The sequence below is a fragment of the Mobula birostris genome, chromosome 32 (genome assembly GCF_030028105.1).
Source record: "Mobula birostris isolate sMobBir1 chromosome 32, sMobBir1.hap1, whole genome shotgun sequence".
NCBI lineage: Eukaryota > Metazoa > Chordata > Chondrichthyes > Myliobatiformes > Myliobatidae > Mobula > Mobula birostris.
The window spans coordinates 22679173-22707019 of record NC_092401.1 but is presented as its reverse complement, the minus strand read 5'-3'; the positions used below and the strand labels follow the sequence as shown (position 1 = coordinate 22707019).

General features: G+C 44.3%; 1 protein-coding gene across 4 annotated transcripts in view; it reads left to right on the top strand.

Moving 5' to 3' along the window:
* Positions 1-27847, top strand: part of LOC140191200 (adhesion G protein-coupled receptor E3-like) — a 94973-nt gene that overhangs the window by 37348 nt on the left and 29778 nt on the right. For 2 of the 4 annotated variants that reach the window (XM_072248364.1, XM_072248365.1), the window contains exons 8-18: positions 381-467; positions 3325-3499; positions 5627-5746; positions 9003-9190; positions 9931-10101; positions 16203-16397; positions 17811-18046; positions 19548-19614; positions 21671-21762; positions 24217-24385; positions 25846-25932. In XM_072248364.1, the coding sequence (XP_072104465.1) occupies positions 381-467; positions 3325-3499; positions 5627-5746; positions 9003-9190; positions 9931-10101; positions 16203-16397; positions 17811-18046; positions 19548-19614; positions 21671-21762; positions 24217-24385; positions 25846-25932 (1587 nt within the window). Of the gene's footprint in view, positions 1-380; positions 468-3324; positions 3500-5626; positions 5747-9002; positions 9191-9930; positions 10102-16202; positions 16398-17810; positions 18047-19547; positions 19615-21670; positions 21763-24216; positions 24386-25845; positions 25933-27150; positions 27322-27847 lie in introns of those variants that run through there. The other 2 variants (XM_072248363.1, XM_072248366.1) reach the window with 2 other exon arrangements.

The following is a 27847-nucleotide window of genomic DNA, read 5'->3' as shown; positions in this document are numbered from 1 at the left end:
GCCTGTTTCCATGCTGTCTGAACTCATGACTGAATTTCAACTCGATCAGCTGATCATTGGTCCGTGGCTCTGGAGAGTTTGGCCAAGAACTGTACCACAGTTCTGCCAGACCCTATAAAGCGTGTTGGAATGCTCTGAGACTGCCATTGCTTGCTGCTTTTCAATGCTCAGAGGTGTCCTTTCATTGACACCATGACCTCTAATAAGAGTTGCCATTCGACACTATGTCAGAGTCGCCTGTGAAAGGCTTCATTTTCAGACTTTATTTTAGAGGCTACATCTTCAGACATTATTTTTTTCAGATTGCTTGTTGCTCTTGATTATTTCTGTTTGTTTGGTTGTCCTAGTACATTTAACTGTTGTCTTCTTCCTCTGCCCAGTTAAACTCTGCAGAAGACGTGCTGAAGTTAGCTGATTGCTACCGTGATAAAATCTGTCAGAATTTCAGTGGGACAAACGATACCAGGGTAAGAAATTAGAAGCCCAACAATTTTATCCTGTGGTAAAAATGGTGTGTTCCTGAGGTGGAGAGAGTAAAGAGGATATTTACAAGGATATAGTCAGGAAAATTTTGACTGAGGAATGACTGATAAAGTTGGCTTTCTTGGAGCAGAGAGCACTGAGGATATATAAAGGTCTGTTCACCTCTCCAGAAACATCAGTAACAATGGACAAGAAGTATTTGGAAGAAAGTTGGGAAGGAAGTTGAACAGATGCTTTCTTCAGCCAGAGGATCTTGAATACATTGTCAGAAAGAGAGGCAAAGATACTGTATCTAAAAAGTACAGTACTTGAGGGGGGATTTTTTTCTGCCAGAACTGGCAAGGTGACTTGTTATTTTCACATTACAATCTATAAGAAGGCGTTGGGCAAACTTGGGTCATTTTCTCTGGAGCATCAGAGGCAGAGGGTGACAGGGGCAGAGATAGAGTAAACAGTCAGAATCTTCCTCCCAGGGTAGAAATGTCAAATACTGTAGGACATGCATTTAAGGTGAGAGTGGGGAAGTTTAAAACAGATGTGTGGGACAGGTTTTCAACAGAGTGTTGGATGTCAGGAACAGGCTGCCAGACGTAATGGTGGTAATAGTGGTGTTGAAGACTCTATTCAATAAACACATGAGGTTTCAGGGAATGAAGGGACATAGATCATGTGGATACAGAAGAGACTTTGTTTTAATTTGGCATCATGTTCAGCACAGATATTGTGGGCTGAATGACCTGTTCCTGTGCTGTACTGTGCTATGATCTGTGTATTATGGAAAACAGAGCTGGAGAGGAGCAAATGTGAAGGGAGGGAGTGTAGGGTGTGGACAGGGTAGGGAGAGCAAAAGAAGGTCCAAAACAAGAGGGCAGAGTCTGAAAGTTAGAGCCATGTCTTTCAGAAGTGAAATTTGAAAAGACTTGTACCCTCAGATGGTGGTGGAAACTCAGAACACTCCTCAATGACCCATCAATTCTGGGTCAAAGATTGATTCTAAACCCAAGATGTTAACTGAAGGTAGTAACGGGATGGGGGAATTGTCACAAGATGGTGTTAGGTTACATGGGTGTTACAGAATGGCGGTATGTCCTTACAGCACCTTTCTCACGGAATCACAGGATATTCACAACTCAACAGGAGGCCATTCTGCCCATTGTATTTGTGCAATTCAACCCAATCCCATCTCAGTTTTGGCATCGTACTTTCTAAATGTGGTGAGAGTTTCTTCATCTGCCAGCCTGATGTGCCTTGTATTTCTGCCACTTGTAATATGGGCAGTTGAGCAGATGTACTGGAGATACAGGTGTCCTAAGTAGACATTGAATCTGGGTAGAATGAGGTGACACCAGAAAATGCATTTGCATCCCAGAATCGTAGAAGCCCAGCCCCAATGAAGCACCTTGACCTGAAATGTTGACTCTCCACTTCCCTCCATAGATGCTGCCTGACAGCCACTGAGTTCCTCCAGCTTGTAGTGTGTGTTGCTGCAGAAGATGCACCAACATCCAGAGCAGCACAGGATTGGAAATGACAGTTTTATGGGACAATGTCCATTGCTCTTGCCCACACAGTGTCTGCACTGGGATGGTTACCCCGAGGATAACGGAAAAGGCAAAGGGAGTCATGAAGAGCTAGAGAAAGAGTAAGGGTTGGGAAAGTGGAGCAGAGGAACAAAAGGCAATGGAGAAAGAAAGGAAGTCAAAGATGGAAAGCAAAGGGAGAGAAAAAGGGAGTGGAGTAGAAGGGGAGAAAAAAGGTGGAGAAAGATTCAACAATTAGTGCAGTAGGAATAAAAACAGGAAGGGGTACAAATCCTTCCATAAAGAAGAGAACTTCTTAAATGTAGGCTTTCAATAGCCCCAGGAAAATCAGCAGTCATGGAAAACTAAAAGAGCTGCCAATGTTCAAAGTAAATTTATTATCAAAGTATATATATGTTGCCATATACAACACTGTGATTCATTTCCTTGCAGGCATTCACTGGGAAATAAAGAAATAAAATAGAATTTATCAAAAACTATAAATAACGAAGGGTGACATATGACCAATGTGCAAAAGAAAACAAATCTTGCAAATGATGAAAAATGTAAATAAATAATACTGAGTCGTAGAGTCCTTGAAAGAGAGTCTGTTGGTTGTGGAGTCAGTTCAGTGTTGAGAATCACAGAATCAAGTCTATCATCACTGACATGCTGTGAAATCTGTTGTTTTGAGTACAGTACAAGACATAACAAATTATTATAATAATTTGACAGTCTTCATTTTGAATGAGTTCTATTGGGTTTCTTTGTTTTGTGGCTGCCTGTAAGGAAATTAATCTTAAGGTTGTATATAGTATATATCCTTTGATAGTCAATGTACTTTGAACTTTGAACTTTCAAATTATGACAAAAGTGGAATAGTGAGATTCACAGACCATTCAGAAATCTGGTGGTAGTGAAAGAAGCTGTTCCTGAAATGTTGATGGCGTATCTTTAGGCTTCTCTGCCTCCTTGATGGTAGTTATGAGAAGAGAGCATGTCCTGGTGGCGATGGTCCTGAATGATGGATGCTGCATTCCTGAGGCACTACCTTTTGAAGATATCCTCAGTGGTGGGGAGGGTTGTACCATGATAGGTCTGGTGGAGCGTACAACCCTTTTCAGTCTCTTTCAATCCTGTTATTAGAGCCTCCATTGCTGAACTCCGCAGGTCAGGCAGCATCTGTGGAGAGGGAAACAAAACTAATGTTTTTGCTCAATGACCCTTCATTGGAAAACCATCATTTTCCATTTTTTCCCAGACATCCAACATCTGTAGTATTTTGCTTCTCAATTCATGAGGTGTTCCTTTTCATCTGTAGGATTTGACAGTATTTGTAAACAGTGTTCTTAATAGTTCCTGGCTGAAGAGCATGGACACCACTCAAAGGCTGAAGGTGGTAAGGGCCACAGTGGACCTCTTGGAGAACATGGCAATGGCGATTGCTCTGAAACTACCTAGTTCAAAGGCAGCGATCATAGAAACAAATTCTTTTGGTAAAGTATTGGATTCTGGAAACATTGACTACTGGAGCAAAGGTCCTCATTGCTAGTTATCGAAACTGTGAAACTGGTTTCAAGTTAAGGGGAGGAAATGTGGAGATTATTTTCTCAGTAATCAGCTGGTTTTGAAAATGATTAATATGTGGGCTCTTGATAGAAATCTTTGTTTAATATTTCTAAAGCTTAAAAATCAATCAGGCTACAATGTGGAAGAAAGAAAAATGCTGGAAGTAGTCAGTAGTTCAGGCTGCATTTCTGGAAAGATAAATAGTTAATGTTTCACGCTGAAGAGATTAACCATTTTTCATTCGAATGTTTATGCCTGACCTGCTGAATTTACCAACATTTTCTGCTTTTATTTCTGATTTCATGAGGTTGCTTTGGAAGGCTGTGCTGAAACGCTCCCTGGGCAGGGCAAAAAGCATTATCAAGGATGCATCTCACCCTAACCATGGACTTTTTACTCTCCTCCCATCCGGTAGGCGCTACAGGAGCCTCCGTTCCTGCACCAGCAGGCACAGGAAGAGCTTCTTCCCTGAGGCTGTGACCTTACTGAACCTCACATCACAGCGCTAAGCAGTATTGCACCCATATTGTACTGTCTCAGTACTTTTATATTCGTGTGCTGTAGCACTTACTTCTTGTTCGCAGTTATTTTGTAAATAACACTATTCTTTGCATTTCTGGTTAGATGCTTTGTATCTATACTCAGCACAATGACAATAAAGTTGAGTCTAATCTAATCTGATCTAGACATGCCACATCACTGATTGTGAGTGTCCGCTCTCATGTTTTGCACAATTTACCCTCACCCTCACTGTTGTCTGTTGAACACACTGTCTAGGCTGAGGGGGTACCACACCATCAGAGTTGCCTGATTTTGCATGGGACATTCTGTCATTTGTTCTGTTGGTGGGAATGCAGGACATCATATCATAGAAGACCAGGAGAATTATACCAAAAGTCCCAGACAAGATTATCCACAAACCCTCATTCACATTATATAATCAGTTATTTAATTTCTTTGTGACCTCACTGTCTGCAAACAAACTACTCCAAAGAATTCACCAACAGTGTAGTATCATAGAAACGTTGTGCAGAAGGCCATTTTACCCAGTGAACCCATGCCAGGTCTCGACAGGATATTGCAGTCTGATCATCTCCTGTTTCTCAATAGACCTGTAATTATTTTCTCTCCAACACTCATGTGTTTTCCCATTTGAAAGCTCATGATGAAATAGCTCCACTTCCCATCCAAGCAGTCAGTTCTGTGACCACTCACTGTGCGGAAAGGGTTTCTCTCCTGGCACCCCTGGTTCAACAATAGTCACCTTTAAACCTCTGGTTATTGGTTCTCCATCCCTCTTCAATGGAAGACCATTCTCTGCCCAAACCATTGACAATCTTGAAGATTTTTATCAAATTATCTCTCAACCTTCACTGCTAAAGAAGAACAATGCCACATTCTCTGGTCTGTCAATGGATCTGATGTTCCTCATTGACTGCATTTTCCTGCTCTATCTTCTCTGCACTCCCTCTAAGCATGGTAACCGAACAAAAAGTAGCTCAATCATCTTTAATGTTAATTCCACCACACTTCAAAAATAACATGTAGGAGGACGTTCTGAAGTTGAGAAAAAGACTGAAGTCATGAAACTTCAGTCTTCCTGATATAGGAGTGGAACTCCTCACTAACTCTGGTAAGGAGTCAAGATCACTGTCCATGCTACGGATAAGAAGTGCTGATAAGATAGATATTAGACCTGGTGAACTAACATATTTGAGCCAGAATTTATCATTTTACCTGCTTTTGATCAGTGCCACCAGACAGTGAAGAACATGCAAGAGTATTTTCTCTCAGTTCTGTGGGAACTGAGATTAATTGTTTTCTTACTACAGTAAGCTAATTCAGCCCAAGAAAGCCCAGTTGCAAATTGTATCCACCAGATGGGATTCTCAGAATGCCTGAACAAGACCTTGCAGAGAGGCATTGATTAAAGAGTTATCAGCAGAGGTAGAGAGAGAGAGAGAGAGAGAGAGAGAGAGAGAGAGAGAAAGAGAGAGAGAGATAATATCCTTTTTGCCACTGAATGCTTCACCTTACTTTGCCTTTCCTCATAGTTCTTAAGGTCAAGGTGCCTAAAAGGAACAATGCGGGTGCAGACCAACAGGTGAAATTGGAAACTCAGAATAATTCCTTCGAGATTTACTGGAGAACTATTGCTGGAGAAAATAACACTGGTAAATTTTCTGTCTCTTTCCCATGCTTGTGTACACAGTATAAGAATGAGTTTGGCCAATGATTTACAGACTCATTCACAGGGGATGTTCTACCTTGCCCAAGTTGTTGACTGAACTATTACTCTGTGGGATCAGTCTGTGTTCCCCTACATCAAAGTATGCTGCTGTGTTTGGTCTTATTGAGTAATCCTCAGTGAAGACAATTCTGCCTTGAGTAGAAACCAAACACAGTTCAGAATGAGCAGTGCTTGGCCACTGTTTTTAATCCACGTGTAATCGACATTAAGATCCAATTTATGGTTTCAAACTCTGTATTAATCTGAGAGACCTCAGTATGTAGTTTGTAGGCTGACAGATATTTGCTACGTTCAGGATATCTGCTCATTTGATTGTGGAGAGGGTCAGCAGGAAGTTCAATAGAATGATTGTGAGAATGAAAGGGTTAACGTATGAGGGAGATAATAAGAATGAGGGCGGATCTCACTGAAATATGTCGAATGTTGAAAGGCCAGGGAGAGTCTTGCACCAGAGAGCACAGCCTCAGCATACAAGGACATCTCTTTGGAATAGAGGAGTGCAGGTATTTCTTCAGTCAGAGGCTCTGGAGGCCAAGTGATTGGGTATATTTAAAATGGGGCTTGACAGGTTCATGATGGTGCTGATAAGTGGCAACTCTTTGCATGCAACTCAGATGGGAATCATGAGGGTGTACCTTCAGGAACATACTGGACATTACCAAACCAAAACCCATGGATAAACCAGGAGATTTGTAGACTGCTGAGAGCTAGATATGTGGTATTCTAGACCAGTGATCCAGAACTACACAAGAAGTCCAGGTATGACCTACAGAAGGCTATTTTAAGAAAGAAAAAAACATGCTAATTGGAGTTGGAGATGCAATCAAATACACATCAGTTCTGACAATATTTACAAGCCATTACTTTCTCCAAGGAGAAACCTAACGTCATGAATGGCTTTGAAAGAGAGAATAAATCTATGCTTGTGTGAATCCCTGCAGCATCTGGTGACCCTGTGTTCTCTGTCTCAGAGGACCACATCAGAACGGCTTTCAAGAGGCGTCAGATCCTGATGGTGTGCCTGGTAGGGAAATGAAAACCTGTGCTAATCAACTGGTGGGAGAGTTCAAGAACATCTTCAATCTCTCAGTGCCATAGTCAGAATTTCCCACCTGCTTCAAGAGGGTGACATCCATACCAGTGCCCAGGAAGGGCGGGGTGAGCTGCCTCAATGACTACCACCCAGGTGTACTCACAACCACTGTGATGAGGTGCATTGAGAGTTTGCTCGTGGCCAGAATCAACTCCTGCCTAAACAAGGAGCTGGACCTGTTGTGAGGGTGCCAAGGTTGCATAGACACCTCGGGCATCAGAGTTCAGAGTTCAATTCCAGTGTCCTTTGGATGCAAGTTTGTACATTCCTTTCTGTGTGTGTATGCCTTTCTGCTGGGTGTTCCGATTTCCTCCCACCATTCAAAGTCAGTCCGGTTAGTAGTTTATTAGGCTACGGTTAAATCAGTGGGTTGCTGGGCAGCAAGGCTCAAAGGGTCAGAAGGGCCTGTTAAACGCTGCATCTCTATATAAAATAGAATAAACTTTGCCTGTCGCCACAATAGGATGCAGTCTCACTGGCTCTGCACTCGGCCTTGGATCACCTGGATAATAGCAACACTTACATCAGGCTGCTGCTTATTGATTCCAGCTCAGCGTTCAACACAATCATACCCTCAATTCTGATCAACAAACTCCAAAACCTGGGCTTCTGTACCTCTGTCTGCAAATGGATTCTTAACTTCGTCATCAGGAAACCGCAGTCAGTGCAGATCGGAAATAACCTCCTCCTTGCTGATAATCAAGACTGGTGCACCTCAAGGATGTGTGCTTACCCACTGCTCTACTCTCTCTACACCCATGACTGTGTGGCTAGGCACAGCTCAAATTCTATATTTTTTTGCTGATGACACAACCATTGTTGACAGAATTTCAGGTGGTGATGAGGTGTACAGGAGTGAGATAGATCAGCTGGTTGAGAGGTGTCACAACAACAACCCTACACTCAACATCAGTAAGACCAAGGAGCTGATTGTGGATTTCAAGAAGGGGAAGTTGAGGAAACACTCACCCTCATCAAGGAGTCATCAGTGGAAAGGGTAAACAGTTTCAAGTTCCTAGGTATCAACATCTTTGAAGGTCTGTCCTGGACCCATATTGATACAATACCAATATGCACGACAGCAGCTATGTGTAATTCAGAGTTTGAGGAGAAGTGGTACGTCACCAAGGACACATGCAAATTCCTACAGATGTTCTGTGGAGAGCGTTCTAACTGGTTGCATCACTGTCAGGTATGGAGCGGCCACTGTGCAGGATTAGAAAAAGCTGCAGAATATTGAAAACTCAGCCAGCTCCATCAGGGACACATTCAAAAGGCGATGCTCCAACAGGTAGCATCTGTCTTTAAGGACCCCCAGCACCCAGGACATGCTGTCTTCCCATTGCTACCATCAACGACGCAGAATCACGTACCTGAAGACACAGGACCCTCTCCGCCATCAGATTTCTCAATGGACAATAAAACCACGAACACTACCGTTTTACTTCATACTATCTTTTTGCACTACTTAATTAATTTAATTTTCTGTATGTATACTATTTATCGTAATTTAAAGGTTTATTATTATTATTGTTATTATTATGCATTGCAATGTACTAATGTCCTAAGAAACAAATTTCACAACATAAGCCAATGATGATAAATCTGATTCTGATTCTGGTTAGCAAGGTATCAACGTTTAAGGGGAGAAGGAAGGAGAATGGGGTTCAGAGGGATAATAAATCAACCATAATGAAATGGTGGAGCAAACCCGATGGGCTGAATGGCCTAATTCTGCACCTTTGTCTTATGGTCTTATCTTCTTTCCCAGAAAGACACCATTTTCTGTGGATCTCCAGATTTTGAACTATTCACAAGACACAGGTCAGGAATGTGATGGACTCTCACTTACCTGGAAGAGTATAGCTTAACCAACACAAATTAACTTAACACCATCCACGATAAAGCAGCCCACATAATGATCTCCTTGTCCATCCCCACTGAGAGCTGATTTTAATACTCAAAGACTTACAAAGCACTACTGCAATGGGTGTGTTTTGTGTCGACCTGCCTTTATATCCAGTTGCTGGTGTGTTTCAGTGATATTTCTCCACATTCACCAAAGGCTGATCTATTATCTCCACAGAGTTTCAGGCCGTTTCCTTAATTGTATTCAAAGACTTGGAATCCCTGCTGAACCAAGAGATTAAAGGTGGCCGTCCATCTCAGAACAATGTCTCATTAAACTCCAAGGTGATAGCTGCCACCATCAGCAACAAAGCCGTCAGCTCTAATCTGAAGGAAAAGTTCAATTTGACTCTGAAACTCAACCAGGTTTGTAGACAAAATCTGTGATGTTCCCCAATTGAAAATGAGCTTCCTGCTAAAATGCAAAATGGGAGGCTGAACAGCCGCTGAGCCTGAGTTTAGGTATGACATTTCCATGGAAGCTGGGTTTGGGCATTTCAGGTCAGTTTATGGTGGCCTTTCCAGTCACCATTACTCAGTGGGGCCTGACAGAGGAAGTGGAGATCCCTCATCTGAGAGAGACGGGGGATTGTTTAGAGACTGGTGGTGAGACACAGAGGAGGAGAAGCCCCTTGCTGTCATTTCTCAGGTCATTGAGTAACTGGTTACAAAGTACAACCACCATTTCACTGAAAGGAAAATACCCATTACTGCATTACTGTAATTACCCATTCAGCCATCGAGTTTGCACAGTAGCAGAAAGGTTGACGTAATGCCTTACAGTGCCAGCAATAAGACCCGCCAGTGTCTGTGAGGAGTTTGTACTTTCTCTTCATGACCACATGGGTCTCATCAAAGACTGTGTTGGTCTTTGATACAAATGATACATTTCACTGTAGGTTTCAAAGGTTTTATGTTCATGAGGCAAATAAAGGTAAACTCTTCCAATTCTGTTGCCCTGCACTTCACAAGCTTGATGGGACAATGTAGATGGAGCTTCTCTCTGTTTCTAACCAGTGTCTCCTGTCCTGTGACTGTGAATATTTAACTTGTTATTAAAATATTTTCAATAATGGTTTGAAGAATTTCTCCTTATCTGGAAACAGGAAAAGGAAGTCGGTGAAGAGCTAGAATGTGCCTATTGGAGTAATACCGAAAAGAACAGTGTCTGGAAATCTGATGGTTGTGAACGGATCGATTCCAATCAGACCCATGTAACCTGCCAGTGTAACCACCTGACAAGCTTTGCTATTTTAATGGCTCCAGTTAAGATTGAGGTAAGAAATCATTCAATAGAAAAATCTGTAGTCAGATAAAAAGGGGGGAATGAAGAGAGCCAGATTGAAAGAGACACAAACATAGAAACAGACCCTTCAGCCCACATTCTCCATGCTGACCATTAACAATCATCTACATTAAAATTTGTTCTGTAGCTTTCTATATATTGGTGATACAAATCCTCCTCTAGATGTAACTGAAATGTGGTGATGCACCTGCCTCTGCCACCCCCTCATGTGTTCCCAATGGGTGAAACAATCCTTCCATAAATCCCTTCAAAATCCATACCCCTTCCTCTCAACCTCAGCCGTCTGCATTTCGACGCTTATGCTATGGTGTAAATTTTCCCAGTATCTATTCGTTCCATGCTCTGTCAGCATCCTCTGCTCCAAGAAAAACAAAACAATGATGTCATGCAAGTCAAAAGGTGGTTCAGAAAGCATATGGTGTGTTGGCCTTCATTAGTCGGATGGGCCCGGGGGAGGTTGAGTTCAAGAACCACAAAGGAATATTCCAACTCGATATAACTGTGGGTTAGATCGCTCTCAGAGCACTGTGTTCAGTTCTGTTTGCCTCACTATAGGAATGATGTGGAAGATTTAGAGAGGCTTCAGAGGGGATTTACCAGATTGGAAAGCATGTTGACAGGAGGCTTGTAAGAGGGGGAGTCCCTCTGTCACGATTTCTCAGGAAATGATGTAGCCACAGTTACAGAGAACAAGTCCAGCAAATCACTCAACTGCACTCTAGCTGTGGTCTACACAATGTTGCTTGAAGTTTTACCATTTCCTGCCTGTACTGTATTTATATTTTATTCCCTGACTAATGCAGGAAGTAACCGATGCCTTCTTTACAGCCTTAGCAACCTCTATTTCCATCTTCAAGAATACATTGACTTTACACACTGTTCCTCCACACACCAGGTCCTCACCATTCACTCTGTAAGACCTACACTTATTACAGATATTCAGGGATCACAGACTGAGGAGCAACAAACAATCTGCTGGAGGAACTTAAGGGGTCGAGCAGCGTCTGTAGGGGGAAAGGAATTGTCAAAATTTCAGGTCCGAACTCTGTATCAGGACTGAGGTGACATTCTGGTTCTGATTCAGGATTTCAAACCAAAACACCGACAGTTCCTTTCCTCCCACAGACACTGCTCGACCCGCTGAGTTCCTCCAACAGATCAATTATTGCTCCAACCTTTATTAGTCATGCCAAGGTTATGGTACGGTATTAGTTATGGGTTCAAGCAGTTGGCAGAGATGGTACTTGGTGCTCGGTGTCGGAGAGGTGGTCAGAGGATCGGAGTTTTCGGACAGACTCAGAGTCGGACTGTGGTCGGATGCTTCTGGGATGCTGCATCGGCAAGTTGGCGGCACTGAAGGTTTACATTCTGCGTGGGATGATGGGACTTTCGAGAGACTTTGAGACTTTACCATGCCATGGCCTGTTCTTATCAAATTACGGTATTGCTTTGCACTGTTGTAACTATATGTTATAATTCTGTGGTTTTTGTTAGTTAAGTCGGTTTGTCATGTCTTTTCGTGATATCACTCTGGAAAAGCATTGTATCATCTCTTAATGCATGCATTACTAAATGACAATAAGAGAGAACTGCGTGTCCTCATAATCTAATCTAATCTAATATAATGCCATCCATGGAGACTCTATCACAGTAACTCTGTCCCTGGAGGCACTATCACAGTAACTCTGTCTAATGTTGTCCCTGGACACTCTATCACAGTAACTCTGACCCTGGACACTCTATCACAGTAACTCTGACCCTGGAGACTCTATCACAGTAACTCTGTCCCTAGACACTCTGTCACAGTAGCTCTGTCTAATGCTGTCCCTGGAGACTCTATCACAGTAACTCTGTCCCTGGACACTCTGTCGCAGTAACTCTGACCCTGGAGACTCTATCACAGTAACTCTGTCTAATGCTGTCCCTGGAGACTCTATCACAGTAAGTCTGTCCCTGGAGACTCTATCACAGTAACTCTGTCTAATGCTGTCACTGGAGACTCTATCACAGTAACTCTGTCCCTGGAGACTCTATCACAGTAACTCTGTCTAATGCTGTCCCTGGAGACTCTATCACAGTAACTCTGTCCCTGGAGACTCTATCACAGTAACTCTGTCTAATGCTGTCCCTGGAGACTCTATCACAGTAAGTCTGTCCCTGGACACTCTGTCACAGTAATTCGGACCCTGGACACTCTGTCACAGTAACTCTGTCTGATGCTGCCTCTGGAGACTCTATCACAGTAATTCTGTCTGAAGCTGCCCCTGGGGACTCTATCACAGTAACTCTGTCCCTGGAGACTTTATCACAGTAACTCAGTCTAATGCTGTCCCTGGAGACTCTATCACAGTATCTCTGTCCCTGGACACTCTGTCACAGTAACTCTGTCCCTGGACACTCTATCACAGTAACTCTGTCTGATGCTGCCCCTGGAGACTCTATCACAGTAACTCTGACTAATGCTGTCACTGGAGACTCTATCACAGTAACACTGTCTGATGCTGTCCCTGGAGACTCTATCACAGTAACTCTGTCCCTGGACACTCTGTCACAGTAACTCTGACCCTGGAGGCTCTACAGTAACTCTGTCTGTTGCTGTCCCTGGAGACTCTATCACAGTAACTCTGTCTAATGCTGCCCCTGGAGGCACTATCACAGTAACTCTGTCTAATGTTGTCCCTGGACACTCTATCACAGTAACTCTGACCCTGGAGACTCTATCACAGTAACTCTGTCTAATGTTGTCCCTGGACACTCTGTCACAGTAACTCTGTCTAATGCTGTCCCTGGAAACTCTATCACAGTAACTCTGTTCCTGGAGACTCTATCACAGTAACGCTGTCTAATACTGTCCCTGGAGACTCTATCACAGTAACTCTGTCCCTGGACACTCTGTCACAGTAACTCTGTCCCTGGAGACTCTACAGTAACTCTGTCTGATGCTGTTCCTGGAGACTCTATCACAGTAACTCTGTCTAATGCTGTCCCTGGTGACTCTATCACAGTAACTCTGTCTAATGCTGTCCCTGGAGACTCTATCACAGTAACTCTGTCTAATGCTGTCCCTGGAGACTCTATCACAGTATCTCTGTCCCTGGACACTCTGTCACAGTAACTCTGTCCCTGGACACTCTATCACAGTAACTCTGTCTGATGCTGCCCCTGGAGACTCTATCACAGTAACTCTGACTAATGCTGTCACTGGAGACTCTATCACAGTAACACTGTCTGATGCTGTCCCTGGAGACTCTATCACAGTAACTCTGTCCCTGGAGACTCTATCACAGTAACTCTGTCCCTGGACACTCTGTCACAGTAACTCTGACCCTGGAGGCTCTACAGTAATTCTGTCTGATGCTGTCCCTGGAGACTCTATCACAGTAACTCTGACCCTGGAGACTCTATCACAGTAACTCTGTCCCTGGACACTCTATCACAGTAACTCTGTCTAATGCTGCCCCTGGAGGCACTATCACAGTAACTCTGTCTAATGTTGTCCCTGGACACTCTATCACAGTAACTCTGACCCTGGAGACTCTATCACAGTAACTCTGTCTAATGTTGTCCCTGGACACTCTGTCACAGTAACTCTGTCTAATGCTGTCCCTGGAAACTCTATCACAGTAACTCTGTTCCTGGAGACTCTATCACAGTAACGCTGTCTAATACTGTCCCTGGAGACTCTATCACAGTAACTCTGTCCCTGGACACTCTGTCACAGTAACTCTGTCCCTGGAGACTCTACAGTAACTCTGTCTGATGCTGTTCCTGGAGACTCTATCACAGTAACTCTGTCTAATGCTGTCCCTGGTGACTCTATCACAGTAACTCTGTCTAATGCTGTCCCTGGAGACTCTATCACAGTAACTCTGTCTAATGCTGTCCCTGGAGACTCTATCACAGTAACTCTGTCTAATGTTGTCCCTGGAGACTCTATCACAGTAACTCTGTCCCTGGACACTCTGTCACAGTAACTCTGACCCTGGAGTCTCTATCACAGTAACTCTGTCCCTGGACACTCTGTCACAGTAACTCTGACCCTGGAGACTCTATCACAGTACTCTGTCCCTGGACATTCTGTCACAGTAACTCTGTCCCTGGAGACTCTATCACAGTAACTCTGTCCCTGGACACTCTGTCACAGTAACTCTGACCCTGGAGACTCTATCACAGTAACTCTGTCTAATGCTGTCCCTGGAGACTCTATCACAGTAAGTCTGTCCCTGGAGACTCTATCACAGTAACTCTGTCTAATGCTGTCACTGGAGACTCTATCACAATAACTCTGTCTAATGCTGTCCCTGGAGATTCTATCACAGTAACTCTGTCTAATGCTGTCCCTGGAGACTCTATCACAGTAAGTCTGTCCCTGGACACTCTGTCACAGTAATTCGGACCCTGGACACTCTATCACAGTAACTCTGTCTGATGCTGCCCCTGGAGACTCTATCACAGTAATTCTGTCTGATGCTGCCCCTGGGGACTCTATCACAGTAACTCTGTCCCTGGAGACTCTATCACAGTAACTCTGTCTAATGCTGTCCCTAGAGACTCTATCACAGTATCTCTGTCCCTGGACACTCTGTCACAGTAACTCTGTCGCTGGACACTCTATCACAGTAACTCTGTCTGATGCTGCCCCTGGAGACTCTATCACAGTAACTCTGTCTAATGCTGTCCCTGGAGACTCTATCACAGTAACTCTGTCCCTGGAGACTCTATCACAGTAACTCTGACTAATGCTGTCCCTGGAGACTCTATCACAGTAACTCTGTCTGATGCTGTCCCTGGAGACTCTATCACAGTAACTCTGTCCCTGGAGACTCTATCATAGTAACTCTGACTAATGCTGTCACTGGAGACTCTGTCACAGTAACTCTGTCCCTGGACACTCTGTCACAGTAACTCTGTCCCTGGAGACTCTACAGTAACTCTGTCTGATGCTGTCCCTGGAGACTCTATGACAGTAACTCTGTCCCTGGAGACTCGATGACAGTAACTCTGACTAATGCTGTCACTGGAGACTTTATCACAGTAACTCTGTCCCTGGAGACTCTCTCACAGTAACTCTGTCCCTGGACACTCTGTCACAGTAACTCTGACCCTGAAGACTCTATCACAGTAACTCTGTCCCTGGACATTCTGTCACAGTAACTCTGACCCTGGAGACTCTATCACAGTAACTCTGTCTAATGCTGTCCCTGGAGACTCTATCACAGTAACTCTGTCCCTGGAGACTCTATCACAGTAACTCTGTCTAATGCTGTCCCTGGAGACTCTATCACAGTAAGTCTGTCCCTGGACACTCTGTCACAGTAATTCGGACCCTGGACACTCTATCACAGTAACTCTGTCTGATGCTGCCCCTGGAGACTCTATCACAGTAATTCTGTCTGATGCTGCCCCTGGGGACTCTATCACAGTAACTCTGTCCCTGGAGACTCTATCACAGTAACTCTGTCTAATGCTGTCCCTGGAGACTCTATCACAGTATCTCTGTCCCTGGACACTCTGTCACAGTAACTCTGTCCCTGGACACTCTATCACAGTAACTCTGTCTGATGCTGCCCCTGGAGACTCTATCACAGTAACTCTGTCTGATGCTGCCCCTGGAGACTCTATCACAGTAACTCTGTCTGATGCTGCCCCTGGAGACTCTATCACAGTAACTCTGTCTGATGCTGCCCCTGGAGACTCTATCACAGTAACTCTGACTAATGCTGTCACTGGAGACTCTATCACAGTAACTCTGTCCCTGGAGACTCTATCACCGTAACTCTGTCTGATGCTGTCCCTGGAGACTCTATCACAGTAACTCTGTCCCTGGAGACTCTATCATAGTAACTCTGTCCTGGACACTCTGTCACAGTAACTCTGTCCCTGGAGGCTCTATCACAGTAACTCTGACTAACGCTGTCCCTGGAGACTCTGTCACAGTAACTCTGTCTAATGTTGTCCCTGGACACTCTATCACAGTAACTCTGACCCTGGAGACTCTATCACAGTAACTCTGTCCCTGGAGACTCTATCACAGTCGATTCCTGAACGTGGTTCTCCACTCTGTGCTTGCAGACTGATGACAGGCACTTGGAGGTGATCACCTATATCGGCCTCATCATCTCCCTGCTCTGCCTCGCCGCCTCCATTGCTGTATTTGTCAACTGCAAATCCATCCAGAATGCTAACACCAATCTTCACAAGCACCTGAGTATCACCCTCTTCCTGGCACAGTTCATCTTTCTGATCGGAATGCGGATTAAACAGCCGGTAAGAAAACCAAATTCCCGCCTCTAATTCTCATAGAGTTTCTGAATGTGCAGTTGGTCAAATTCTGCAGCAAAGGCAGACTTAACGTGGGTGTAGTGGTATCTCAGCCCCTCCACTCTCCTCTGGTGTCCTCTCCTTCCATTGGCTCATCGTGACCAGCGTGCCATCCCTTCAATCAGATCCTGATTGCAATGGTAGCCAAAACCTCCGAGCATTGGAGACTCACCCCTTCCCCACGGTCTTGTCACCACAGAACGTTGCCCTTTCTCTCCCTCTGCCCTCCTACCCAATGACCTCACTGGACACTCCAAGCCTCCTTATTCACATTCACCTTAGGGTGTAGTGGTTTACCCCTGTCACTGAGTTTACGGGTCCCTGGAGAATGAGTGACATCAGCACACTTTGCAGATCTGGAGCTGCAACAAGACCTTTTATAAAAAGTACCAAAGATGTTCTCAGTTTATGGACTCACAAGAGTTTGTAAACACTGGAGATCTGGAACAAATCACAAAGGAGCTGGAGGAACAGAGGAGGTCAGTCAATGTGAAACGTCTAATGTCCATGTCCCTTCATAGATACCTACTGACCCTTGGAGTTCCTTCATCTCCTTTGTGCATTATTCTAATTTTATCACTAAATTACTACTCATTAATCAATCTTTGGTGTATATCACCACCGTTTTCTTTATATGTTTGCGGATTATCTCTTCCATTGTGTACAGGTGTTTGTGTACTGATTTATTTCAGAGTCTCTGTGTTAGTATCTCTGATTTACACACACAAAACGCTGGAGAAACTCAGTGGGTCAAGCAGCATCTATGGAGGGGAATAAACAGTTGAGATTTCAGGCTGAGACTCTTCATCGGGATTGGAAAGGAAGGTGGCAGAAGTCAGAATCAGAGGGAGAGGAGAGGGGAAGGAATACAAGCTGGCAGGTGAGAGGTGAGATGAGGTGACGGGGAAGGAGTGTGGGTGGGGCGGGTTGAATACAGCAGCTGGTAGGTGATAGGTGAGATGAGGTGAGGGGGACGGAGTGTGGGTGGTGGTGGTAGGTGTTTGAATACAGCAGCCGGGAGGTGAAGAAGTTAAGGGGCTGAAGAAAGAGGATTCTGATTGGACGGGAACGTGGAGCAGGGGAGAAAGGGTAGGATGGGAACTGGGGGAGGTAATAGGCAGGTGAGGAGAAGAGAAGAGGTGAGAGGAAGCTGGAAAAGGTTGTCGGTCCATTTCTGATGCTGTGTGTTTTTCTCTGTGTCTGTATGAATGTCTTCAGCTGTGGTTATCTCTCTCTGTTTCTTTCCACTTGTGTGTCTCTGACTCATCTGTGCATGTTCCTGCCTGCATCCCTGTCTCTGACTGTCCTCTGCTTTTGCCCAGAGCTGCCCACTATCCACTGTGTTGCCTCTTTCTTTAGGTTGTGTGCGCCCTGATTGCCGGGTGTCTGCATTACCTCTTCCTTGCTGTCTTCGTCTGGATGCTCCTAGACAGTCTGCAGCTTTTCATCATGTCCAGAAAATTGACAGTCACCAATTACACTCGCACACACATCATCAAACGAAGATACCTGTACGTTTCTGCTTATGGTGTTCCTGCTGTGATAGTCATTATCTCAGCGGCAATATACCCCGGAGGCTATGGAACAGAAACCACGTGAGTATTAAATGATAAGGAAATGTGATAGAGTGATACAACTGACTGTGACGCAGAAAGAGGCCATTTGGTCCATCAGGTCTCTGCTAGCTTCCTGTGGAGACCCCATCAATCCCATTGCCCCTCCTTATCTCCCTCTACCCCTGCATCTTATCCTCCCACACATGGCCATCAACTCCCCTTTGATGCTTTCTCCACCCATCCACAACAAGGGGTAATTTATGTCAATAACACACCGTTGGGATGTGGGATCAAACCGGAGCTCTAAGGGAAATCCTGACACTGTGATGGAGACAACATGCAAACTCCACTTGGACAACAACCAAGGTCAGGATTGACCCGCGTCCCTGGAGGCAGCGGCGCAATTGGCTGCACCACTGCCCTAACGCAGGACGTGATCTGAGTCCTGTACCAGCTCTGAGAGCAAAGCATAAAATTCACCCGATATCCTTCATCTGAAACCTTGATAATATTGTATTAAATATTCTCCAGGTGGAGACTGCATGGAGAGGTGTGGGAAGCTGTGTTGAAACTTGTAAAAAGGAAAAGACTTGCGAGGGTTATTGTGGGTATTGTCTGAGTTGCTCCCGGGTACTGGAAAGGGTTTGAATTCACCCGCTGACAGATCCTGTCCCAACTGATCTCAGCTGCTGTACCACTGAGAAGTGTGAGATTGGCCCAGGGCCAGAGGAGAATCCTCAGAAGGCATAGGGGCAACAGAAGTCTACCAATCAACCATGACTGGAACCCATTTCCGTAGTCGTGGTCCACAGCTCTTTACACCCTGATCCATCACTCACTTCAGCAGCCTGTTGACCTGTGATCAAAGGGGAGAGTTTGCAATGACCTGATATCCTACTTATCTCTATCCAGGGACCTGCAGAATTAAGTCTGGCTGAGATCCCAGCATCACAGAACATTGCAGAGCTAGTCGGCTAATCCCCTCATCTTCTTCTGGGATTGACCACAGTGAGAGAGGAAAACAAGGCTTCTGTTGAAACACCAGTTGCCTGATGCTGTGAGACTTGGTCACTATCAACCCCAGTCTCTGCATGTGGGGCAGGGAGGGAGGCGGTGTGGCGCCCCTCCCCGTCCTTCTCAATTCTCTCCTGTGCTAGGTAGCTCTGCCCTCCCAGTTTACTGACAGTTGCTCAACTCTGTGTACAGAGATTGAGTTCCAGTGCAGAGCTGAGAAGGAGTCACATTGTCACTGCTGCTGTCATTGGAGGACATATCGGAGCCAAATCCTGTCTGTAGTTTTGGACGGACAGAACTTATCCCAACAAACCATATCAAAGGAGAGCGCAGGCCATTTTTCCCCACTTTCAGGCCAACATCCCTTAACCAATGGCATTGATTGGTCATCAGCGCACTGTTATTGTTTGGGATCTTGCCATGCAGAGATTGGCTGCCGCTTTCCTGCACTGTAGATCCACTGACGTTCTCAATGTATTTCACAAACTGACTGCCACTCAGTCACAAAACTCTTCCATCCTCACAGCTGTTGGCTGAAGCACGAGTTGGGGTTTAACTGGAGTTTCCAGGGCCTGGTCTGTTTCGTGATTCTGGTAAGCTTCCTGTTTCTCTCTGCATTGCAGCCATTCCAGACCGGGGTTCTCCAAAAGCTCAGTGGGGAAGGATCACAGTCAGGGGTGGTGCCTCTGCTGAGGGGCTGTGTCCAGTGTCACAACCCCTCACCAATCACTCATGGACTGTGAGAAGCATCCGTGTCCTCTCAATGTTAATGTGTCTGACACTCAGTGTGGTCGGCACATTTGATAACTGAAGAAATATCAGTGAAATTGCACCTCTGACCTAGGGGCTGGCCTTTGACCTCTGATCTGCTGCTTTCAGAATCAGAATCAGGTTTATTATCACCTGCATGTGTTGTGAAATTTGTTAACTTAGCAGCAGCAGTTTAATGCAATACATAATAGAAGAAGTAGAAGAAAAAAATAATAATAATAAGTAAGTAAATCAATTACAATATACGTTTGTTGAATAAATTAAAAATCGTGCAAAAACAGATATAATATACATTAAAAAAAGTGAGGTAGTTTTCACGCGTTCAATGTCCATTTAGGAATCGGATGCCAGAGGGGAAGAAGCTGTTCCTGAATCACTGAGTGTGAGCCTTCAGGCTTCTGTCCCTCCTACCTGATGGTAACAGTGAGAGAAGAGCATGCTCTGGGTGCTGGAGGTCCTTTATAATGGACACTGCCTTTTTGAGACATTGCTCCTTGAAGATGTCCTGGATATTTTGTAGGCTCGTGCCCAAGATGGAGCCCACTAAATTTACAACCCTTTCTCCTAACCCTGAGCCATTGCCCCTATCAACTCGAACCCTGTGTTATCCTGAACTCCAGCCACTGACCAACAAAAAGGATGCAGCCAGCCTACACATCCTGGGTAGTTCCCTCCATCATTACCCCTCCCCCCCAGACCCTCCCTGAGTCGTGTGTGCACTGGGCCCAGTGATACTGGAACCTTCATTGTTGCTTTCATCCCTTTGAGACATTGGCACATTTGCAGATTAGGTACCACTTTACCCCAAGTCTTGGGACAATTTGTAAAATGCTTCACTCTTTGGAGTTAATGAAAGATTTTGATCAAAAAGCAAGTTCCTGCTGTTAAAGTATGGTATCTCTTTCCACCATCTTCATCGTCCTATTACTTATCACTGAGTAGGGTGAGCCTAGGTTTGGGTTTGGTTGTGTCCGTCTGCATAATTAAAAGGAGCAGCAAGGAGGAATAGGCAGGTTGAGGGGCACCAGGTCTTTCATTCAGGGCAGGATGGAGGAAAGAAGCAGAGAAACTGGGGGCCTGCTTCCCAATCTTCTGGCCTGGAATTCCCAGCTGACAGATCCCACTGACTCACCAGAGTGGTGAATGGTGAACAATTCCCATTTAATTCTTCTCCTGGGCTTCCTAGTCATCCCAATGCATCAGGATTCTGTGGAAAATCCCACCCCCTGGAAGAATGTTGGTTTCCAAAATGTATGAGTGGAGAGTCTGAGGGGAAGACATGGGGGATAAGCAGAAACAAGAGAAAATCTGCAGATGCTAGAAGTCCAAGCAACACACACAAAATGCTGGAGGAGCTCAGCAGTCAGGCAGCATCTATGGAAAAGAGTACAGTCGACATTTCGGGCCAAGACCCTTTGGCACCATTCTCTGTGTGTTGCTTAGATTTCCAGAATTTGATTACTACACTGCTGAGTCCCTTCCAGGTATGGCTACCCTGAAGGAGTTTAAATCTCTCCAGAACTGCTGAAGGGTCTCAGCCCGAAACACTTTTCCATAGAAGCTGCTGGCCTGCTGAGTTCCTCCAGAATTCTGTGGGGACAAGCAGAATTTTAGATAAAGAAAAAGAGAGTGTCACGGGTAAAGCCAATAATCATTGAGAAGTAAGTGTGAGTGTCAGTGAATGAGAATGGAAAGTAGGAGGGGTGAATTGAGTGCGGGATTTGGGGGATCCGTTCTGCCTTGCTCATGAAAGTCAGTCTTTCTCTCACTCTTTCATTTTCCTTCCACCATTCTCTCACACACTCTTTCTTTCTCTCGCACACTCTTTTTTTCTTGCAATCTCTCTTTCTCTTGCACTCTCTCTTTCTCTCTCTCCAGGTCAATACAGTCCTTTTATTTGCAACTCTCTACTTACTGAGACGCCATTTGAACTCGCGCAACAAGGAGGTGTCGAAGCTGAAGGAAACCAAGTAAGTGACTTGATGGATGTATATAAGATGATATGAGGCATGAAGTGGACAGCCAGCATCTTTCTCCCAGAGCAACAATGGCGAATACGAGATGGCATAGTTTAATGTGATTGGAGGAAAAGTACTGGGGCGGGGGGAGCTCAGTAATAAGTTGTTCACACAGGGAGTGGAGGGAGTGTGGAGCACACTACCAGGGGTGGTGGTAGAGGCAGGTACATTAGGGACATTTGAAAGACTCTTAGATAGGCACATGGATAAATGTAGAGTGAAGCCCTCTGTGGCAGGGAAGGGTTAGCTTAATCTTGGAGTAGGTTAAAAGTTTAGCACAACATCATGGACGGTAGGGTCTGTACTGTGCTGTGTTCTCTGTTCTATGTTCCACTATGTCCATCACTAGCCTGGCCTCTCAGGACCCTGACATGGGGCAGAGTCCTGGCACGGAAGCTGCTGTTGTCCATGACCTGGCAAAACACAGAGACGCTCCTACTGAGAGCCAACAGCACATGACCCATGTGGCTAGGTCCCAAATGTCTCAGTCATCCTTGATTTTACAGAGTAAATATACGCACTTGCTTCCTCTTTGGATTATTATAGGGAGGGGACACCATGATCTCCTTGCACATACCTCACCTTTCAGAATCAGAATCAGGTTTGTTATCACTGAAAAACTTTATTATCACTGACATACTGATAGTCCCTTTATTAGGCATATCTGTTAGATACACCAACATCTTCTGCTGCTGTAGCCCATCCGCTTCAAGGTTTGATGTGTTGTGTGTTCGAAGAATCTTTTCTGAACACCACTGTTGTAATGCATGGTTACTTGAGTTACTGTCACATTCCTTTCAGCTTCAACCAGGCTGGTCATTCCCCTCTGACCTCTATCATTAACAAGGTGTTTTTTTCCCACAGAACTTCCACTCACTGGATTTTTTTTGAAACAAAATTTGTACTATTCTCTGTAAACGCTAGATACGGTTGTGCATGAGAATCCCAGGGTATCAGCAGTTACTGAGATATTCAAGCCACCCCATATGGCACCAACTGTTATTCCACAGTCAAAGTTACTTACATCACGTTTCTTCCCCATTCTGATTAACAACTGAAACTCCAGACCATGTCTGCCTGGTCTAAATTGCTGCCACATGATTGGCTGATTATATATTTTCATTAACAAACGTGGTTACCGATGTGCATAATGAAGTGACCACTGAGTGTATGTCATGATATTTGTTGTTTTGTAACAGCAAATGAACTGTTATCTTTTATATTAGTGTTTTGTTTTACAATTGATCCCGGGTGAGTGAGTGGGATGAGAATTAGCAGGTTCCCAGGAAGGGTCTCTGTCCATGGTGCTGATCTCTGCCGATGGTGACACTGGAAATGGGGTGCTAGTCAGGTCATTGGCCCAAAGTTGTTGGTGGAAATGTACTTGTGTACATGCCATGTGAGCACAGTGTCGGGACTGACACAGTTGTTGCCACTTACCCTCAAACCCAATGACCAGGAACGGGAGCACAGACAATGTAAGGTTGACGGTATCACCAAAAGATGAGACACATCATTAAGGTCTCATTCAGAAGATAATTCAATAATCTGAGCATGACCAAGCAGAGCCAACATTGTATCATAAGAAAAACTCATGAATCCCATCGTCAATCTAATAATAAATAAGGTAGAAAAGGAGGAGCCATTGGGTTTTCAGAAGGCATTTGGACTTTATGACAGAAGTACTCCTTCTGGGGCTAGATCTGCATAGACAGATGAGGTGATTCTCAGCAGCCCTAAAGGCTTCTTCCCACTCGCCCTGAGGTTCCATTCTCAGTTATGTGCACAAATTGACTGGTGTGCTCTGCAGAGAAGGTTTACCAGGCGGCTCCCTAGGCTGGGTTGATGTTCAAGAGACGTTTAAGCAGAATGGAACTTCACTCGGTATACTTTAGAAGGGTGAAAGGGACCAACTTTGCAAAACAGATGATTAGGAAGGGGGCAGATAAGATGTTGAGCAGATGATGGGGGCACTCAGAGCAAAGAATAGTTTCCGGATGGGAATGACACATTTCAAAATTGAATCAGGAGAGACTTCATACCTTGAAAGACTGTGATCAACCCCGGAGTGATGCAGATATGCAGTTATTGAATATTTTAAAGACAGAAATTGACAAATGTTTGAGCTATGAGAGAGTCAATGGGTTTGCAGAGAGCAGGTAAGTAATGTGGAAACCAAGATTAGACCAACCACGATCTTACCAAATCATATGGAATGTTCAAAGAGGCAATTCCTGCACCTGCTTCATGTCTTATGTAACACAACATCCTGAATTGGCAATATATCACTGCTCCTCTGCCATGACTGGGTCTAAAACCCTGAGGGTATGAAAGATCCCATATGAAAGGAATTTCATCGTTCCTGTATTTTACATTCACCTGGTCTCTTTTTCTTCTTCTCTACAGATCCCTAACCATTAAGGCTGCAGCACGGATGTTTGTTTTTGGATCCACGTGGATCTTTGGAATATTTCAAGTTGATAAGAGCACTGCAGTGTTCTCCCACTTATTCACGGTCATCAACAGTCTCCAGGGTCTGTTCATTTTCCTTATTTACTGCATTTTCAATCGCCGGGTAAGAATCTCTTCCCTACAGACACAAACTGTGAATGGTTGGGCACTCAGGGTGTAAAGGAACAGAGGAACCCAGGAGTATGAGTTTGAAAACAGTGTCAGAGGTGGACAAGGTGGTGAGAAAGGCATCTGGCACATGGGCCTTCATTAGTCAGGGCAATGAGCATTGGAGATAGGACATTATTGTGTAGCTTCATAAGTTCTTGGTGGGGATACACTTGGAATATGGTAGATACTTTTGGTCACTCTGTTATCAGAAAGTCGCGGTACATTGGAAATATTTGAAGATGTTTCCAGGATTAGAGGGCCTGAGTTATAGGGAGCAGTTGACCAGCTTTGGTCTCTAATCCTTGGAACGTAGGAGAATGAGAGTCAAAATTGCAGAAATGTTTATAAGTATGAGAAACATATATAAGATGGGTGATAAGTCTTTACCAGAGGATTGGGGAGACCAGAACTAGGGGGCATAGATTTAGGATGAGAGGGGAAAAATTTAAAAGGGACCTGAGAGGTACGGGGTGGTGAGTATATGGAATGAGCTGAAGAAGAAGTGGTTGAGGCAGGTACAGTGGTTTAATTTAAGAAATATTTTGGATATGTACATGGAGGGTTGCGGATTTGAGGGTTGTGGTTTGAAAGGAGCAGACTCAATGGGTCGAATGGACTAATTCTGCTTCAATATCTCATGGTGTAGCAAGGAATTTGGAACTAATGGGTGGGCACTGTATATGGCTTGAGCTTTTTGAAGGGCCTCTATTGAAACTGTATTGCTCTATGACTCCATAACTCTATGAATTTCTCCTCCTGATCTTACTCTCCGCATATAATCATAATAGTGATGAATAGTTAGAGAGCCTCTTACTAAACTATGAATTTGAAGCAAGAGTCAGCCACTTGGTCCTTTAGGTTTTCATTGCCATTTAATAAGATCAGGCTCATATGTTCATGACCTCTAATGTTCATTTTCATCTCACCTTCATAACCTTTCACCCCCTTATCCAGAAGCTCTCTGCATCTCTGTAAATTTTTTCGAAGATCATGATTTCATTGCTCTTTGATAAAAGAAATTTGGTGGACTTGCTTCTGTCTGAGTGATCCACTGGACGTGCCAATGGGACGCAGTTACAATATAAAATTTAATTCTTACTTGGTTTTAGGACTCTGAAGGGTGATTGAAAGGTAGTTTTATTCTGCTAGGTAGGAATTAACAAATTCTTTAAAGCATGCTACATCATAATAGTTAATGTGTAAAGGTTTCTCTCACCACTCAAAACCATCTTATGATATTTGCATAACCATCACAAAAATAGATAGTGATGACCATTGCAAAAATAAATAACAGAAAATGAAGGACAGGTTCAAAATTCATGATTAGCGCAAAGAATCAAACAATTTAATTGTGCAAAAATAAAATTCATTTAAACTGAGTGTGACTAATGTATCATTCTCATTTCATTGAAGGTGGTTGATGAATTTAGGAAATGGTTGACCAGTAAACAGAAGAGCATTACCACAGGGTCCTCACAGATGGAGATGAACACGACTGAGGTGAGAAGCTTTCTCCAGAAGGACAGAAACATTCAGAAGGTCGGGCTGTGTCCACGGAGGCAGAAATAAACTAAATGACTTGAGTCGATGATCTTCCATCAAAACTCCTCCAATGAAAGATCATCCACCCAAACCATTGATGGTCTCTTTTGACATCTGTAGAGGGAGAAAGAGTGAATGTTTTTGGAGCGTTCATTCCTCCAATCAGGCATGGGCTGTGAAATGGGAAATAATTCATAGACAATCACCACCTCCATCAAGAGCCCATCAATCCACTTACCCCTGAGATTCAATGATGTCATTGAGTCCCTTCCATCAACATCCTGTAGCTGTCACCATTAACTAACTGAACCAGACCAACCACATTTACTGTAGTATACATGTGGAATGAGCAGCCAGAGGAAGTGCGAGAGTTAGGTGCAAGAACAACTTTTAAATGGTAGTTGGATGTAAATAGATCAAAAAAGTTTAGAGAAATAGGGGCTCAAAGTAGGCAAATCGGATCAGCTAGGGTGGGACATCTTGGTTGGCATGGACTAGTTGGTCCAGAGGCCTGTTCCCTTGCTGTATCAGAATGGGAATCAGGTTGTAGGAGCAAACTGAAAGATCACACAGTTGATATTTGAAATAACGAGTGATTTATTCAAAACAGGTGCACACCATGCTTTTGCTTGCATGGTGGGGGGGGGGAGCAGTGTCAGTGATTTTGCTGGTGCAAGTGGGGGAAGGTGTGGGGGAGGGTCAGTGCTTGTGCATGGGAGAGGGGAGGGTGGGTCTTTGGGATTCTAATGTTTCTGTCAGTCATTCTTTGGGTATTGTTTGTTTTGTTGATGTCTGTGAAGAGTGAGAGTTTCAGGCTGTATACTGTGTACTTTCTCTGATGTTATTTTGAACCATTGAACACCATGAAACCAGGCAAAGCTGATCTAGCTGAGCGAGAGTTTGATGCAGCTTTTACACTCTCAGTTGATGAGATTACCTGTAAAACTACATTTTGTTAACAGAATGGTATCTATAGGAAGAGTTAATTGAGTCTAGGTCAGATTGCAAAATAAAACGATTATCCACAGGTCCAGCAGTTTTCCATTTTTTATCACAAGAATAAGTACATGCTATTGCATAAATAAGATTTATGCAGTTTCCTTTTACCACATTAGCACAATCCACATCACTATTTACTAATTATTAACCCTCACAATTCTTTTCCCGACAATACAGGTTTATTATGTTGTGAAATTACTTGTTTTCTGGTCCCAGCACTGTGCAAAAGTTACCAAGAGTTACAAAATAAATACTGTAACTGGATAGAGTTCATGGTCTGTTCAGAAATCTGATGATAGAAGGTTCCTATACCTCGTCCCTGACGGTAGTAACAAGAAGAAGACATGTCCCGGATGGTGAGGGTCTTTAAAGATGGATGCACCTTCTTGAATCTCCTCGAACTCCTAATGAAGGAGATGGTATTTGAGCAGGGCCGAGCCACATGAGTTTGAATCTCCTCGAACTCCTAATGAAGGAGACGGTATTTGAGCAGGGCCGAGCCACACGAATTTGGACAGAGTGGAGACATGAGCTCAGCACACATCCTTGACTGTCAGTGAGGAGGAGATGTTGTGACTGATCCATAATGATTGGTCTCCCGACAAGGAACTCTATGACTGTGAATCACTTGGTGACAATAGTGGGCCTGACACACTGCTGGATTCCTACAACATTCTCTCATGATCTCAGATCGAGACCCACACACCACCCAGAACCACCAATTTAAGTCCCACGTTGGTGAGGTTACTACTCCTGGTCATAGTCAGTGTCCCACTCAGCTAAAGCTCTGATCCATGGAAATAGTGAGAATACTTCTGCTTCCACTTGGCTTTTTGCTGCCCTCTGCTGTTGCATGAGATCTGATGATTGAATA